The 15,563-nt window shown below is 32.8% G+C and overlaps 1 protein-coding gene across 1 annotated transcript in view; it reads right to left on the bottom strand.

Annotated features, from left to right (window-relative positions):
• The window catches only part of LOC126777852 (endothelin-converting enzyme homolog), a 64,376-nt gene extending 49,044 nt beyond the window's left edge, over positions 1-15,332 (bottom strand). The window contains exons 1-2 of the mRNA XM_050501089.1: positions 15,182-15,332; positions 912-1,022 (exon numbers count right to left, since the gene is read on the bottom strand). Of these exons, the coding sequence (XP_050357046.1) occupies positions 912-1,022; positions 15,182-15,214 (144 nt within the window). The 5' untranslated portion in view covers positions 15,215-15,332. The remainder of the gene's footprint in view (positions 1-911; positions 1,023-15,181) is intronic.
• Between the last annotated feature and the right edge of the window lie 231 nt (positions 15,333-15,563).

Here is a 15,563-nt window from a genome sequence, read left to right as displayed (position 1 = left end):
TTATTTAATAAACGTAAAGGGATAAAATATTAACTTTAACCAGGCGAAATTGAGATTGGCAGTTATTAAGATATAAAACTAAACATTAGCATCCACACAGCTAACAATTTATCTCAATATTGTGTTGAATGCGGATTGCACTATAAAACACCAATGTTTTTATTCATACATATTTATAATTACTTTTACATAATTAAAAATGCTCCTGAATAAAATTAACACGCAACATTACGTGCAACAGATTTTGTTAATTGCAGTTGATATTTATGTAGGCGTTAAAGGTTATATATAAAACTGTATAAATCATTTCATAAAATCATTGTTTTTTATTTAATAAAAGTAGGACAATAGAAAACGACTCATTCGCCGACTGTTTGTAAGAGGAAGATTTTATAAATAAAATGTTATAGATTTAAAGAACGTGTCATGAACAAACAAAAATTTACTCCACAGTTAATTTCATTAGTATATCCGGAAATACACATAGAATTTAAAAAGCATTAACGGTACGCGTGTGGCAATTAATTACGCAAATGTGTCATGATAGGGGTTTTATTGTTATTTGCGCAGTAACATAAATAGGAATACCATTTTCCAACATCATTACTATATGCTTAGCCTTATTCGATGTATGTGTCTGTAAGAATATATATTTGACAAACATTTACGTCAGATCTTCTCCTTCAGTAAAACCATCCTTGGGAATTCTTTGAATTGATTGGTTTCCACTGTCAAGGGTTTGGTTTCGCTTATACACTTGGTTAAAACATGCCTAGAGGAAAAAAATCTAGTCGTCTCTGATCACACATCTTGTTTGAGATTAGATGGTTCTATGAAACCATAAAATCGGTTGATACCAACAGGAAGCAATTGCTCTCCAAGAAATTTAAAAAAAGAATAATATTACTTACCATATGGTAACGAATGTGCGTGCCACCAGAACGAACACCCTCATTGAGTTGTATGGAGCTGACACTGCCTGCATCATCATCCATAAACCCTGTCTTCTTGTAACGAGCCATCTGAAATAAAAAAAAAAAACTAATAGAATTACATAGGGCGTGAGTTCTTACAGAATAGCATTGAAGTTACTATTTATTTTTTATTTGTAAGTTATAAATAAGGTACGGATGAGTTTTTTGTTTAAATCCATAACGGCAAAGTTTAGGACTTAGGAGCTTAAAATAAATAATGTTATACTATTCAAACATATAATTTAATTAGTTTTCATCCACTGGTCCCCAGTTGAGAAGCCTAATGAATTTATCTTTACATAACTCGATGCAAGATTATTTGAATGATAACAAGCGTGGAGTTAGCAGTTATCGATTTCCAAGGATGTGTATAAATATAATAGTATTTGATGTATTATGTAATTACCGCGGTGGAAAACAGTAACCAATAAGAAAATCTGACAAGAATATCGATTGTTCACGGTCATCTCTATATTAATGATACCTTCTAAAAATGACCTTACTTATAAACGTTATTTAGATTAGTCAAAAAATGCTGTGTCTTCTTCATTCGAATGTTAGATCAATAATGATAGAAAGAGACAAATTATTTTTTAAATAACAATCGTTAAGTTAATCAAGGTAAATGTTTAAATTTTGAATGTACGTTTTGTGCCCTTAGTTTATATTACCTTTGTATTCCTAATAAAATTCCGCATAAAAAATAGTGCGTGACGGACTTATAAATTTCATAGGGCGGAAATAAACAATTAATTTGACATAAATTACACTTTAACTACTAAAGTAATTGTTAAAAGTTACGGTACAATATTTTTGTTCTAGCTATTTGTAATGTTGATGTATGATCAATGTATAAATAAATTTAAAAAAAAAAATCTGAGGCGAAGGTTTTAACGCGAAGTCAGTCCTCGCGATATTTTAATCTGCAACGCACTAGGCCAATTTTTTTTTATTAAGTATTGTTATTTTAATCTGTGAATCATTTCAGTAAAAAAAATACAATATTATATACATATCTATGTATTTTTTGTTTTTTTTTTGGAAATAAATATCGTTTAAGTTGTTCACGCTTTTTTGTCATAAATTTCATATATTTCGTTGATATATGTTAATACATTTGCATAAATAGTTTCTTGCCAATTCGAAACATTTGTTAACTTCGTTCTTAATTGAATTGTCCTTTTCCTTGATTCAAAAGCATCTAAAAAAGAGTTTACACTTTTATTTTAACGGGACAAATGATCGGCTGTGTGAACTTGGCACCCGACTTTTGAAAATCGATTTTTTTCTTTTTTATTCTTATAGATATTCGTAGGTAGTTGATTGCAGTATTTTTTTTTTCGTTTGTAGCTCTAAAAAAATATTGGAGTATATCGAAAAAAACTCATACCCCGGTTTTGTCTTGTCAAAAGTCGGGTGCCAAGTTCACACAGTCCAAATGATCAGGTCTTATTTTTGTACCACACAAGTGCAATGTACTGAACTTTTTAACTTATTTTAATAACGTGATTGGCAATTTGTATGTTGTTAACAGAAATTAAACATCTACCCACATATTTCAAATATTTACAATAATGTAAACGAAAATAGACGTAACTGGCGTGTGCGCAAATTATCTCCTATAATACATTTTCATTGACGTCCGCTAAGAGCTGTTGTGAATAAAACATTACATTTTCTTCTGAAGTACATAAATTAAATTTTGTATATTAGTGTTTTATCCTTCACAGTTCGGTTAAATTTTCAAAATAAGATGACATCATTATTAGTAATAAACAACATAAAAAAATACATACAATTTCAGTGATAAAATTGCCTTCCAATAGAAAAATAAAGTTTTTTTTTTTTAAAAAGGCTGACTCGCAAATACCTGATGGTAAGTGGTGACCTAAACCGTCAAATACATACTGTATGAAGTAAAAATTAATCAATATAATTTACACTTTAAAAGGATCGCTAACCTTGTGATTCACTTTGAAGATGTTATGGCTATTGTCTTGTAACTACATTAAATTTCTACAGGAAGTTGTTTATATCATACAATTTACAGTGTCAATGAATCGCCAATATTGGTATCTAAGGACATAAAATTTCAAAGTCATTAAATTGGCTTTTCGAAGTATAATAAAAACATTAGATTGTCAAATATGCTACCCGATGGTAAATGATCATCTAAAACATACTGTAATTTTTAATATATATATATATATATATATAATATATCTAATATCTAATATATCATATCTAATACATACTGTAAGAAATAAAAATCAATTCATATAATATACACTATGAAAGCATTCTTGAGAACCACTTCAAAGACATTATGGCCCTTGTAACTACAATTATTTGATAAAATTCCTACAGGAAGTTTAAAGGAAAGGTATTTATTTTAATACTTCGTATTACGTTTCGCATACACATTAAATGTAAATATATACGAGTTTTGTGTATGTACGTTATTTGCGTAGCCAGGTTTATTCTAGTCAATGATGGAAAGGTTTTGCTTATTGGGATGAAAATAAAATAAAATTAATCGATGATTTCGATTTAATAATTCTGGGCCTTTTATTATCAAAGGAGGCACGGGTTATATAATATGATGATACCGTTTTAACTGTATATCTAAATAACTGAAAAAATCATATATGTACATACCTCTATGTATAAATATAACACAAGACTAAATGCTATCAAAATAATGTCTTGAGGTTTTTAGATGAGTATATTATTTCGTACATATTAATATGTATGATATATTATATTCTCTTGAAAGAGACGGTAAACATTAAAAAAATAATAGTAAGAATGGCAAGCATTAAAGGCATAATTGTAACAGGTTATAATATTAGGTCCTTACAAATAAAATTGTTTTGTACGGGAGGAATATATAGTCAATTTGTTTTTTAGTAAAATATATTTAATTAATCAAAGTATGGCCCGTTGTTATCTATGCACTTTTGCCATCTCATAGGTAGTTCATTGATCCCTTTACTAAAAACACCATGGGGGCGAGAATCAATAAACTCTTTGAAGGCGGTTTGGACTGCCGCATCGGAGTTTAATTTATTTCCTTGTAAGAAGTTGTCCAAATTCCGGAAAAAATGGTAATCTGTTGGAGCAAGGTCGGGGAGTACGGTGGTTGTCACAGATATTCCAATTGTAGCTCATCTAACTTATTGGTTGTTTGTTGTGCAGTGTGTGGTCTTGCGTTGTCGTGAAGCAGCAGTGGCCTAAAGCGATTGACCAATCTCGGTTGTTTAGCAGCTAGTTCTTCCTCCATGGTTTGCAGTTGCTGACAATAGATATCTGCCGTAATTATTTGCCCAGATTTTACAAAGGTGTAGTGAACGACACCGGCGCTAGTCCACCAAACACTCACAAGTAACTTTTTCTGAGTCAATTTTCGGTAAGGGCAGGATCTGGCTGGGTCTCCAGGGTTCAGCCATTGCGACGAGAGCTTCCGATTATCGTACAATATCCACTTTTCATGACAAGTAATGATTCGATTTAAAATCTCTTCATTATTGTGTCGGTTGAACAAAGTAACACAGCAGTCGACGCATTTTTGCAAGTTCGATTCATACACATACAATTCATGAGGTACCCATCGTTCAAGTTTTTTTACTTTCCCGATTTGCTTCAAGTGGATTAATACAGTTTTATCACTTACCCCGAAGCCTGCAGCTATGTCTTAAGTGCTTTGTGATGGATCCGCTTCCACAATAGCCTTTAATTATTTATTTTCCACTTTGGTCTCCAGCCGTCCACGGGGTTGGTTGAAGGTCGAAATTTCCACGAACGAAAAACGAAAACGTTGAAACCAAAAATGTACCGTGCTTTCTTTTGCGACACCAGCGCCGTACACATCATTAATCCTTCGAGCTGCAACACTGGTGCCACGGTAGAACTCGTACTCGTAAATATACCGATATTTCATGTTTTCCATCATGCGGTAATAAGCGACGCCAAAGAAAAAAATAATGAAAAAACAAATGAATGACTGTTTTCAAAATTCAAATGTACCAGCTAAATAAATTTGAATTTGGAATTCTTAACCAAAGAGGAGATATTTCAGATCAAAGTGATCAGTACGACAAAACGCTAATTTCATATGTAAGGACCTAATAATTATAGTAAAATTATCCATAAATGATTGTCTGCAAATATTTTTAGAATAAACACTTCTAAACCATCAATTTCCAAATGGTTATAACATTCAAATCTCAATATCCCGGGCGGATATTAAAATCCTGCATGAAGGCATTTCATTTGCAATGAAAACACACATAGAAGCTAACAGATTAAAAAAGGTCACAGAATATATTTATATATGATAAAATTCTGTTTTTTTTTTTATTTATTTATTATACGTTTATATATTAACAACAATGTACAAAGTTCTATGTATGTAAATGAGAAAGTGAGATTGTTTGTTACGTTTTCTCGTCAACTGAACCGATCGTCTTGAAATTTTGCACTCTCATTTTGTCTGTGATGTCTGAATGTCTGCATTTCAAGGCTACTGAGAAGAACAAAGTGTCCCCCCCCCCTCCTTTGTACGCCGGAGAAAACTAGAGGCAAATAAAGAAAACTCTATATAATTATAAAGTATTTTCTGAACAACGTATATTTATATTTGCTGATCTACTGGTGGTAGGGCTTTGTGCAAGCTCGTCTGGGTAGGTACCACCCACTCATCAGATATTCTACCGCAAAACAGCAACTTGATATTGTTGTGTTCCGGTTTGAAGGGTGAGTGAGCCAGTGTAATTACAGGCACAAGGGACATAAAACCTTAGTTCCCAAGGTTGGTGGCGCATTGGATATGTAAGCGATGGTTGACATTTCTTACAATGCCAATGTCTAAGAGCGTTGGTGACCACTTACCATCAGGTGGCCCATATGCTCGTCCGCCTTCCTATTCTATAAAAAAAAAAAAAAAAAATACATACATTTCTCACGCCTATGTAACCTTTACTACGGTTAGAGAAGATTCTGATTAATATTAATATTACCCTTCTCAATTTTGGACACATTTATTGTCTCTGACCTTTAATTCTTTCAGCAGGTAATTCATCAAAAACTAAAAGATTTAATTTAAGGAAACGACCTTTTATATCCATAGGTATTTTTAAGTCTACATAAAGACTGCTTATGTATTAAAAAATCGTCTCATTTTGCTTACGGATAGTAGAATTTTCTAATTGACGTTTTCTGTTGCTTTTATCTTCAGACATTGACTGTGACCCCTCTGATCCATATGTAGTAAGCAAAACAATGGTAGCGTATTTATTGTTATAGAAAATTATACTATATTTTTTATTCAAAAAAGGTAGACTGACAAATGGTACCGGATAGTAAATGGTCACCATTGCCCATAGACTTTGACACTATAAGAAATATTAACCATCTCTTAGATTGGGAATGCGCCACCAACCTTGGGAACGAAGATGATAGGTTGTGCCTGTAGGGGAAGTGAGCTGGTGTAAGTCACTCATCCTTCAAACCGAAAAATAATATTAAGTATCGCTGTTGAATATCTGTTTTATGAATACCTAGACGGGCTTGCACAAAGCCCTAGCACCAAGTTTAGCTCGCTAGTAGAATAGCTTATTTTTTTAGTAACAGTAACAGTAACATCTTGTTAATGTCCCACCGCTGGGCTAAGGCCTCCCCTCCCTTTTGAGGAGAAGTACATATGGAGTCGAGATGGCCTAGTGGTTAGAACGCGTGAATCTTAACCGATGATCGTGGGTTCAAACCCGGGCAAGCACCACTGAATTTTCATGTGCTTAATTTGTGTTTATAATTCATCTCGTGCTTGACGGTGAAGGAAAACATCGTGAGGAAACCTGCATGTGTCTAATTTCATTGATTTTTTTTTAGTAATGACAATTAAATCTTTAATTTAACTACTATATTATACGTATCCTTGTATTCGTCTTATCCTGCTATACTATTCGTATTACATTACCTGTAATAATACTACTATTATAAATAGTTAGTTTTAATTTAATGTAAAAAGTGTTTTGAATGTGTGTTCTGTACAACTGTTGAAGATCCAAATAAATAAATACAAGTTTGTGAGAATAGAAGGATTGGAATAGATATAGCTTATACCCTGACTTAGCACATGTCGTCCTCACATTTTACCCGAGCGGAAACTAGTAGGAAATATTTTCAACATATCATCAAATACCTCCTATTTCTGTATATCGATAGAGATTTATAACCAAGAGTTTTAAAAATGGAACATAAAATCTACGTAACAGAAAAACCACAAATATTTAAAAAAGAAAACAATTCGCTGTTAATATATTAAGCGATTTAAACGGATTGAGCGATAAAATTGGGAACAAAATCCTTGACATCGTCCCAATTTCTGTTCCCGACAGAACAAATAAGGATTAGGTGGAGGGACGTGACTTTGCGATTATTTACTTTATAAATAAAGCTAGGGTACTGCCAGCTTGTGATAACCATCTCCTGATTACGTGCAATAAGACCTTTTAGTAATCTAACTTGGAATAATTATTTGTTGAAAAAAAACAAAACCAACTTCAAATAAAAATCGAGCATAAAAAATTGCATTCCATATTTTTTCACACTTACGAATAGTATTTTTGTTCAAATTCAAATGGAACAAAAAAATATTTTCCAAGTCGGTTTCAAAAGGACGAAGTTCTGAAGTAACAAACATAAAAAAATATAACCGAATTTAGAACATCTTCTTTTTTTTTGTAATTGATTATAAATAATCTGTATTCCTAACCGGTGGTAACTCTTGTCGTTTGTGACGTAACAGCCTGCAAAAGTCTCACTGCTGAGCTAAGACCTCTTCTCCTATTGAGGGGAAGCTTATTCCGCCACATGCTTCAATGCGGATTGTTCACAATAGATTTTCATACGACAACTACCTCGCGATGTAATCCTTAGGGAATGGTTAATATTTCGTAAAACGCCAATTTCTATGGGCCACGGTGACCATTTACCATCAAGTATATACATACTTAAGTGCTTTTACGTCACGCATTTACATTCTCATTGTATCTGTGATTTGATAATGTATGTACTACATTAAAATGGTATTTTTTTGTAATTTTAATGCGTGGAAGTAGCTTAATGTTATTCATAGATTATAATAATTATACGCGAACCATTCAATTGCAAATAAAATATTTTAAGATTATTAGAACAGTAATAAAAAACAATATATTATATAATTATTATATAAAAAAGCCGAGATGGCCCTGTGGTAAGAACGCGTGAATCTTAACCGATGATCGTGGGTTCAAACCCGGGCAAGCACCACTGAATTTTCATGTGCTTAATTTGTGATTATAATTCATCTCGTGCTTTACGGTGAAGGAAAACATCGTGAGGAAACCTGCATATGTCTAATTTCACTGAAGTTCTGCCACATGTGAATTCTACCAATCCGCATTGGAGCAGCGTGGTGGAATAAGCTCCAAACCTTCTCCTCAAAAAAAGAGGAGAGGAGGCCTTTAGCCCAGCAGTGGGACATTCACAGGCTGTTACGGTATATTATATATTATGAATTTGAGAAACGGATTTTTATACCAAATTATATATATCATTTGTATGTTTGTTGTTTGCAATAGCAATGTATAACACTCCGTGTTATTTCGTCAGCTGATGAGAAGTTGGTCGGTTAATTTTGCGTACATATAATTCGAAGTACGATTCAACCGGATAATGCTCTATATGTCTAACATTCTTAGTGCTTTATTCAGTTTAATTTGTATATAATTATTTAAGTCATCAATATACATTATTATGCAAATAAATCGATTTACTGTTACATAATAAAAAAAATCTCGATAACTCAAATACAATTTTACACAAGCAGACCTGAAGATTTATTGCTATGTAAAAATAATTCTAAAATGTCTTAAATTAAATTCCCTCATTAATATCATGAACATAACAAAGATCAAAATATTTAGCAATAAACACGATAAATAAAATCTCAATATTTTATGTTCGAATAACATTATATAATGTAGGGACCTATCTGTGGAGCTTACCGATGGCTGTACGAGATAGCAGAAGAGAAAATCAATACGACACCTATATCATACTACATTTATATCTATCTGCCGGTCTGCGGCGGATTATGTGTTTGAAACTTCGTTACGTATGACTTATTTAGTTAACATTTTTTATAATACTTTTAATGTTTTTTTTGTCACACGCAATTGCTGTTAATCGTATTGCCATGAATATATTATGTTATCATATATACCAATTTTACAAATGCGAAGGTAATTCTGTTACGTTTTCACGGCTAAACTGCTGAATCGATTTTGGTAAAATTGGAAACTAAGATGGGTTATGTTTCTATAGTTAAACTGACACTCATCTTTCCTACCTGAAATATGAGCGGTACCTCATAACAAACCGCCATAAAATACTACCATCAGAAACCAGTTGTTTACAGAGAATATAGCGATAGCATAAATTATATGCTGATAGCTTGAAATAGATATGTATATTTAGGTTTTGACGAAGGTAACTGATAACTGAAGAATTTGAATATGTATTATGTTTATATACCTTAGTAATATGATAGTCGCAAAATCTTAAGCTTCAAGAAGAGTACGAAATTTTAGCAGTGTATTATAGATTTCTTGTATGATTTCAGCTTACAAGAATATTAATAAAAAAGGCATTAGTGAAACTGTAAGAGGAATAAAAAAAAATTTAAAGGAAACTTTTTAGTTGCGCTTCAGTCGGTTTACATTTGATTCTGAACGAAACTAATTGTTTTATTCTTACGAAGCTAGCAAGTTCACTTAGCAGTTAATCAAGTTTAGAGGTCAGATGAAATTCCCTCGCTTCAGAAATTAGATTCAAGCTTTATCTTGCTTCATTTAACAAACAGTATTTTCCGCTTAAGGAAAAGTCTCATCAAAATAATGAGACAAATGTCACTGTTGTTTCTTTACATAGAAAATAAAATAATTATTCTATCATCCCACTAGACAAATGATAGATTGCGTAATATTAGTCTATTGTGTTTGTAGGCATAAATGTGAAGGATTATAATATTTATCAACACCACAATTACACATCAACATTTTCGAGTGACATTATGGATAGGTGAGTAGGTATACTCAAAGAATACTTTTTAACTTTTAATTGTGAATTAAAGTACATGCAAAGAAGAGGACTTGGGCCGAATTCTACTAATTTATAACGATTAAGATACGTTCCCGATTTAATTCCGATCCAACTTTGAATAATCTGTATTTATTCGAGTCGGAACTGAACCGATAATTTGTTAACATGTAGCGTTATGTCAAAATCAAACTTAATTGTTAACTTTTATGGCTATAGTCGATAATTATATTAAAGAATAGGAAAACGTGCTTAATTTGTAATTATAATTCATCTCGTGCTATACGGTGAAGGAAAACATCGTGAGGAAACCTGCATGTGTCTAATTTCACTGAAATTCTGCCATATATGTATTCCACCAACCCGCATTGGTGGAGCGTGGTGGAATAAGTTCCATACTTTCTTCTCAAAAAGGGAGAGGAGGCCTTAGCCCAGCAGTGGGACATTACTATTGTGCTGTATCTGAAAAGCACTTAAATAATATATACAAAACTTATATCAGAAAATGCAACGCGTTTCGAAGTTTTAGTATTTAATATTACTAACTAACTAACTAACTTATATATTTTATAAGCAGTCGTCGAAATTTCAGCCACTTTAATTTTTGTACTGTAGACGTTACAAGCGCAAATTTCATGTTCTTGTGATATTTCTAAATGAAACAAAATTGTATTGATACGTCGATAAGCCTACTAACATTACGTACAGAAAGGAATTAATTTGTCTAATATTAATTAACAAAAATTCAACTATATAGAAACGATAATTTTATGCAAACTTCCACCTGCGGCTAAACACGCGGGAAGGATCAATTTCTAGGTTATAATATTAGCTAAGACCTTTAAAAAATCCATCACAACTTCATCATTAAGCTTGGATTACAAATTCTAACGAGAATTAAGTGACCTAATATCCGGCGCAGTAGCTCGGTACGATACGATCCACTTTAAAGTGTTCGAGGCTCGGTGTGAATTAATTCCTCCTAAATAATCTAAAAAAGCCGAGATGGCCCAGTGGTAAGAACGCGTGAATCTTTCCGATGATCGTGGGTTCAAACCCGGGCAAGCACCACTGAATTTTCATGTGCTTAATTTGTTATTATAATTCATCTTGTGCTTTACGGTGAAGGAAAACATCGTGAGGAAACCTGCATGTGTCTAATTTCACTAAAATTCTACCACATATGTATTCCACCAACCCGCACTGGAGCAGCGTGGTGGAATAAGCTCCAAACCTTTTCCTCAAAAAAGGGAGAGGAGGCCTTTAGCCCAGCAGTAGGACATTCACAGGCTGTTACGGTTTCTCCCATCTATTGAGAAGCCGGTTGGCATAGTTGGTGGATACTTGCTTTTCACGCCGAAGGTTGTGGGTTCGATTCCCACCCAGGACAGACATTTGTGTGCATGAACATGTCTGTTTGCCCTGAGTGTGGGTGTAATTATCTATATAAGTATGTATATACAAAGAAAAGAGAAAAAAAAGCTCTGCTTAATTTGGGATCAGGTGTGTGAATAATGTCCCAGGAGATTATTATCATTATTATATTATTATTATCTATATTTTGTGCCTGTAATAATTCGGGTTCACTTTTAGCGCAATCATTTATTAATTTTGAAAGAATAACTTATAAGTGGGTTATACCTACTCAAACTAGCGCCGGCTTTGTGTAGAGATCAAATTTTTGGAGGCGTGACGCCGAAATGTTTACATCCAAATAAAGCATTTTACATTGTTTGAAAAAATATAAAAGCAAAATATATTCTATTAAAAATATTATGTGTAATTTCATCAATCAACTACATTGTTCTTCAGACGCACGAAACACTTTCAGAATATTTATACCGAATTGTTTTGGCAAATTGTATGACTCCATAAAAGACAAAATTTGTCCGGCGACGAGAAAAACATTATAGCTTAAGTAGATAGACACTTAATAATTAAGCAAATAACCTTTATCAGCAAGGTTTTCACACGGCAAACATGTAATTTTCTATAACGGGATTAGTTTTAACGTCTTAGTCGCCTCTATTTTATTATTATATAAATAATACTGGGATGTTTGATATGTAAATACTTTTATGTGTTTTATTTTTAAATGGATAAAAATTACGATATAAAAATATTGTTTTTTTATTCTATGTGAAAAATTTTAAGTGGGTATAAAAATTATTGGGTATTCTGTCGAAAAAATCTCAATAGCAGGCAGGCCTGGAAGTTGGAAATGTTTAAAGCCGAGATGGCCTAGTGGTAAGAGAGCGTGAATCTTAACCGATGATCGTGGGTTCAAACCCGGGCAAACACCAATGAATTTTCATGTGCTTAATTTGTGATTATAATTCATCTTGTGCTTGACGATGAAGGAAAACATCGTGAGGAAACCTGCATGTGCCTAATTTCACTGAAATTCAGCCACATGTGTATTCCACCAACCCGCATTGGAACAGTGTGGTGGAATAAGCTCCAAAACCATCTCCTCAAAAAGGGAGAGGAGGCCTTCGCCCAGCAGTGGGCCATTCACAGGATGTTACTGGAAATGTTTAGGAATATCTTTAAAAAATATATTTCATGAGCAGTTACATTATGTTTTGATGCATTTATCTAGACAAGATTGACATGGCATGGAGCCATGTGAAAAGAAAAGTTGGACTTTCGAACTCGCGTTACGAGGAAACGATTGGAACACTTTCAAACATCCATGGCATTATAACAGCTGACCTGGGTCAATGTTGAAATATTTCTTCTACGGAGATTATGTAAGAGTCCACATTATTATGTGAATATATCACGGCCAAGGGCAAGGGTTTCAATCAGTGATTATCATAAGACGGTGAGCACCAGGGCTAAGGTCAGATATTTGAAATAAAACAATTGATGAGACTTATTTATTAAACTAAATTATATTTACATACTGACAATAACTTGTATAATATTTTGCAATCATAGATATAAGCAGAAAAAAGGTCATCAACAATTTTTATAATTTTGTACCAATTTTTAGCGGCTTAGGGCCAAATGCAATTGCAACGCCGTACCGGAACCTTTACCAGCCAAACCACGATACGGCTTCATTTAAAATTTGCAGTAGAATTAATTTACACAGCTAATATTATTAGTTAAACATTAAACACGTTGCCGAATTTCAACCGACACGTGCAGGTTACCTTACCTTCATTCACCACTGACCCGTATTCATTATAAACCTTATTTATTAATTTATGCCCGAGATTTAAGCCTTGAGTGAAATATATTTTATCTATAAGTTTGATAACTAGAGCCATAGGAATTCGTATCATAGAAATATTGTAGAAAAAAATATTCTTGTTGTAATAGTATAAGGGATACTTTAACTCACATTTTAAAAAGCCATACTTACCTAATACAATACAAAATATATAAGTGTTATTTTATTTATCACCATAAATCGCTTGTCCCATTTATATAATGTCGCAGTCTATAATCAATCCGAAGACGTGAACGACAAATTTTTTGGACATGCTTTCGCTTGTGGGGTTGTGCCCCTCAACCATGGGGGTTGAGTTTTCGTGCTCGATTAAAAGAGGCGCTTAACAGAAATTACTCTAGACTGTTTTATGATACCTACATAACTATTATTTTGCTATGAATTCAAAAAAACGTGCAATTATTAAATAAAAAATTATATATATATATATATATAACCATTTTTTTCATTCAAATTTAAAACACTTTACATATACATGCCTAATTACGTTTAAAATATTATTAGACACCATTATATATATTTTTTCGTTGAAATAACGAGATTTTCTGATAAATTCGATAAAGGCCGATAAGCCATCAGGCATCATCGATGTTTACGCCTAATAAGATGGAATTAAAAATCGATTTTTCGATATTATTAACGAAAACTGCTTAGTGTGCACTGCGTACCAATGCAAGCCCGTCTAGTTAGATACAACCGAGTCATCACTTATTCTACCGCAAAACATCATTATGTATTATTGTTGTGTTTCTATTCGAAGGGCGAGTGAGTATGAAATTACAGACACTTCTTAGCGTCCAAGGTCTGTGGGACATTGGCGATGTAACGGTTAATATTTCTTACAGCGACAATATATTTACAGTAACAGCCTGTAAATGTCCCACTGCTGGACTAAGGCCTCCTCTCCCTTTTTTGAGGAGAAGGTTTGGAGCTTATTCCACCACGCTGCTCCAGTGCGGGTTGGTAGAATACACATGTGGCAGAATTTCGATGAAATTAGACACATGCAGGTTTCCTCACGATGTTTTCCTTCACCGAAAAGCACGAGATGAATTATAAACAGAAATTAAGCACATGTAAATTCAGAGGTGCTTGCCCGGGTTTGAACCCACGTTCATCGGTTAAGATTCACGCGTTCTTACCACTTACAATATATTTTGGTAATTGTAATCATGTACTATGATGTTTAAAAAACAGCGTTATTTAAACCTATTAAAACCGTAAAAGTTGTTAAGGTACGAATCGCGAGTCTAGATACTGAAATTTAAAAACAAAGTAAAAGACATTTGTTTTGATATCTAAATCCATAGTAATAATAAAAAAAAACACTGAACCAAGTTGATGAAAATTGATACGAAATAAGCTTAAAACCCAAGGAAACAGGCAATTTTATTTTTAATTCTCCACTCACGGGGTTATTTTGGGGATGAAGTTTCGAAAGTATTTTAAATTGTCGAATGATAATAATTAAAAAAATTCTCTTATTAACAAAATCAGTTATTATATTTGGAACATATATAAAAAAAACATTTCTATCCTGGTAATTTTACAATGAATGTCATTTTACAATTAAATTAAATGTCGGAAAACACAGTTTTCTTTGTATTATAAATTGGTATCAATGTTATAAAAAGTAAAATCAGCCCTATACAGTTACAATTCTAAGTGTGTAAAAAATCTCATATATAGTCCACATTCAGATTTATTAAGAAATCAAGGGTATTTTAAGTTTTATTCATAAACACAGCCATAAAAGAATTCATGGTTATTTCTGTAACAAAGCCAAAAATATACTGGTAAAATGCGTATGCAAGATTTTTACCGTCAATCCTGGCTTGAGGTGTAGTGTGGGCATTAGTGCAGAATAAAATTTTACGCAACACTTCACTTCACATTGAAATTTAAAAAAATATATCGTCTTCTATCATTAATATCGCGTAATGAAACGGGCGCCAAAAATCGGTATCACCCGACGCATGGTTCGATTAAATGTTTTGGTCGGGAAGAGTCGGCCCAATCCTTCATTGTAATTTCGTATCGACTTTTAAATTTCGCTTCCAACGCCATCTATCGCAGACGTGCCTTATATTCACTTTCGTCATGAAAAATATATACTGCAAAATCATACGGCTAATCAATTATTATATTTTAAATTACTATTCAGAAATAAACATACAATACTTTACGATATTATAGTCATTTTA

Source organism: Nymphalis io, chromosome 24, assembly GCF_905147045.1.
Source record: "Nymphalis io chromosome 24, ilAglIoxx1.1, whole genome shotgun sequence".
In the NCBI taxonomy this organism is placed as follows: Eukaryota; Metazoa; Arthropoda; class Insecta; order Lepidoptera; family Nymphalidae; genus Nymphalis; species Nymphalis io.
The sequence above is the reverse complement of the archived record's forward strand: the minus strand, read 5'-3'. Positions and strand labels throughout refer to the sequence as shown.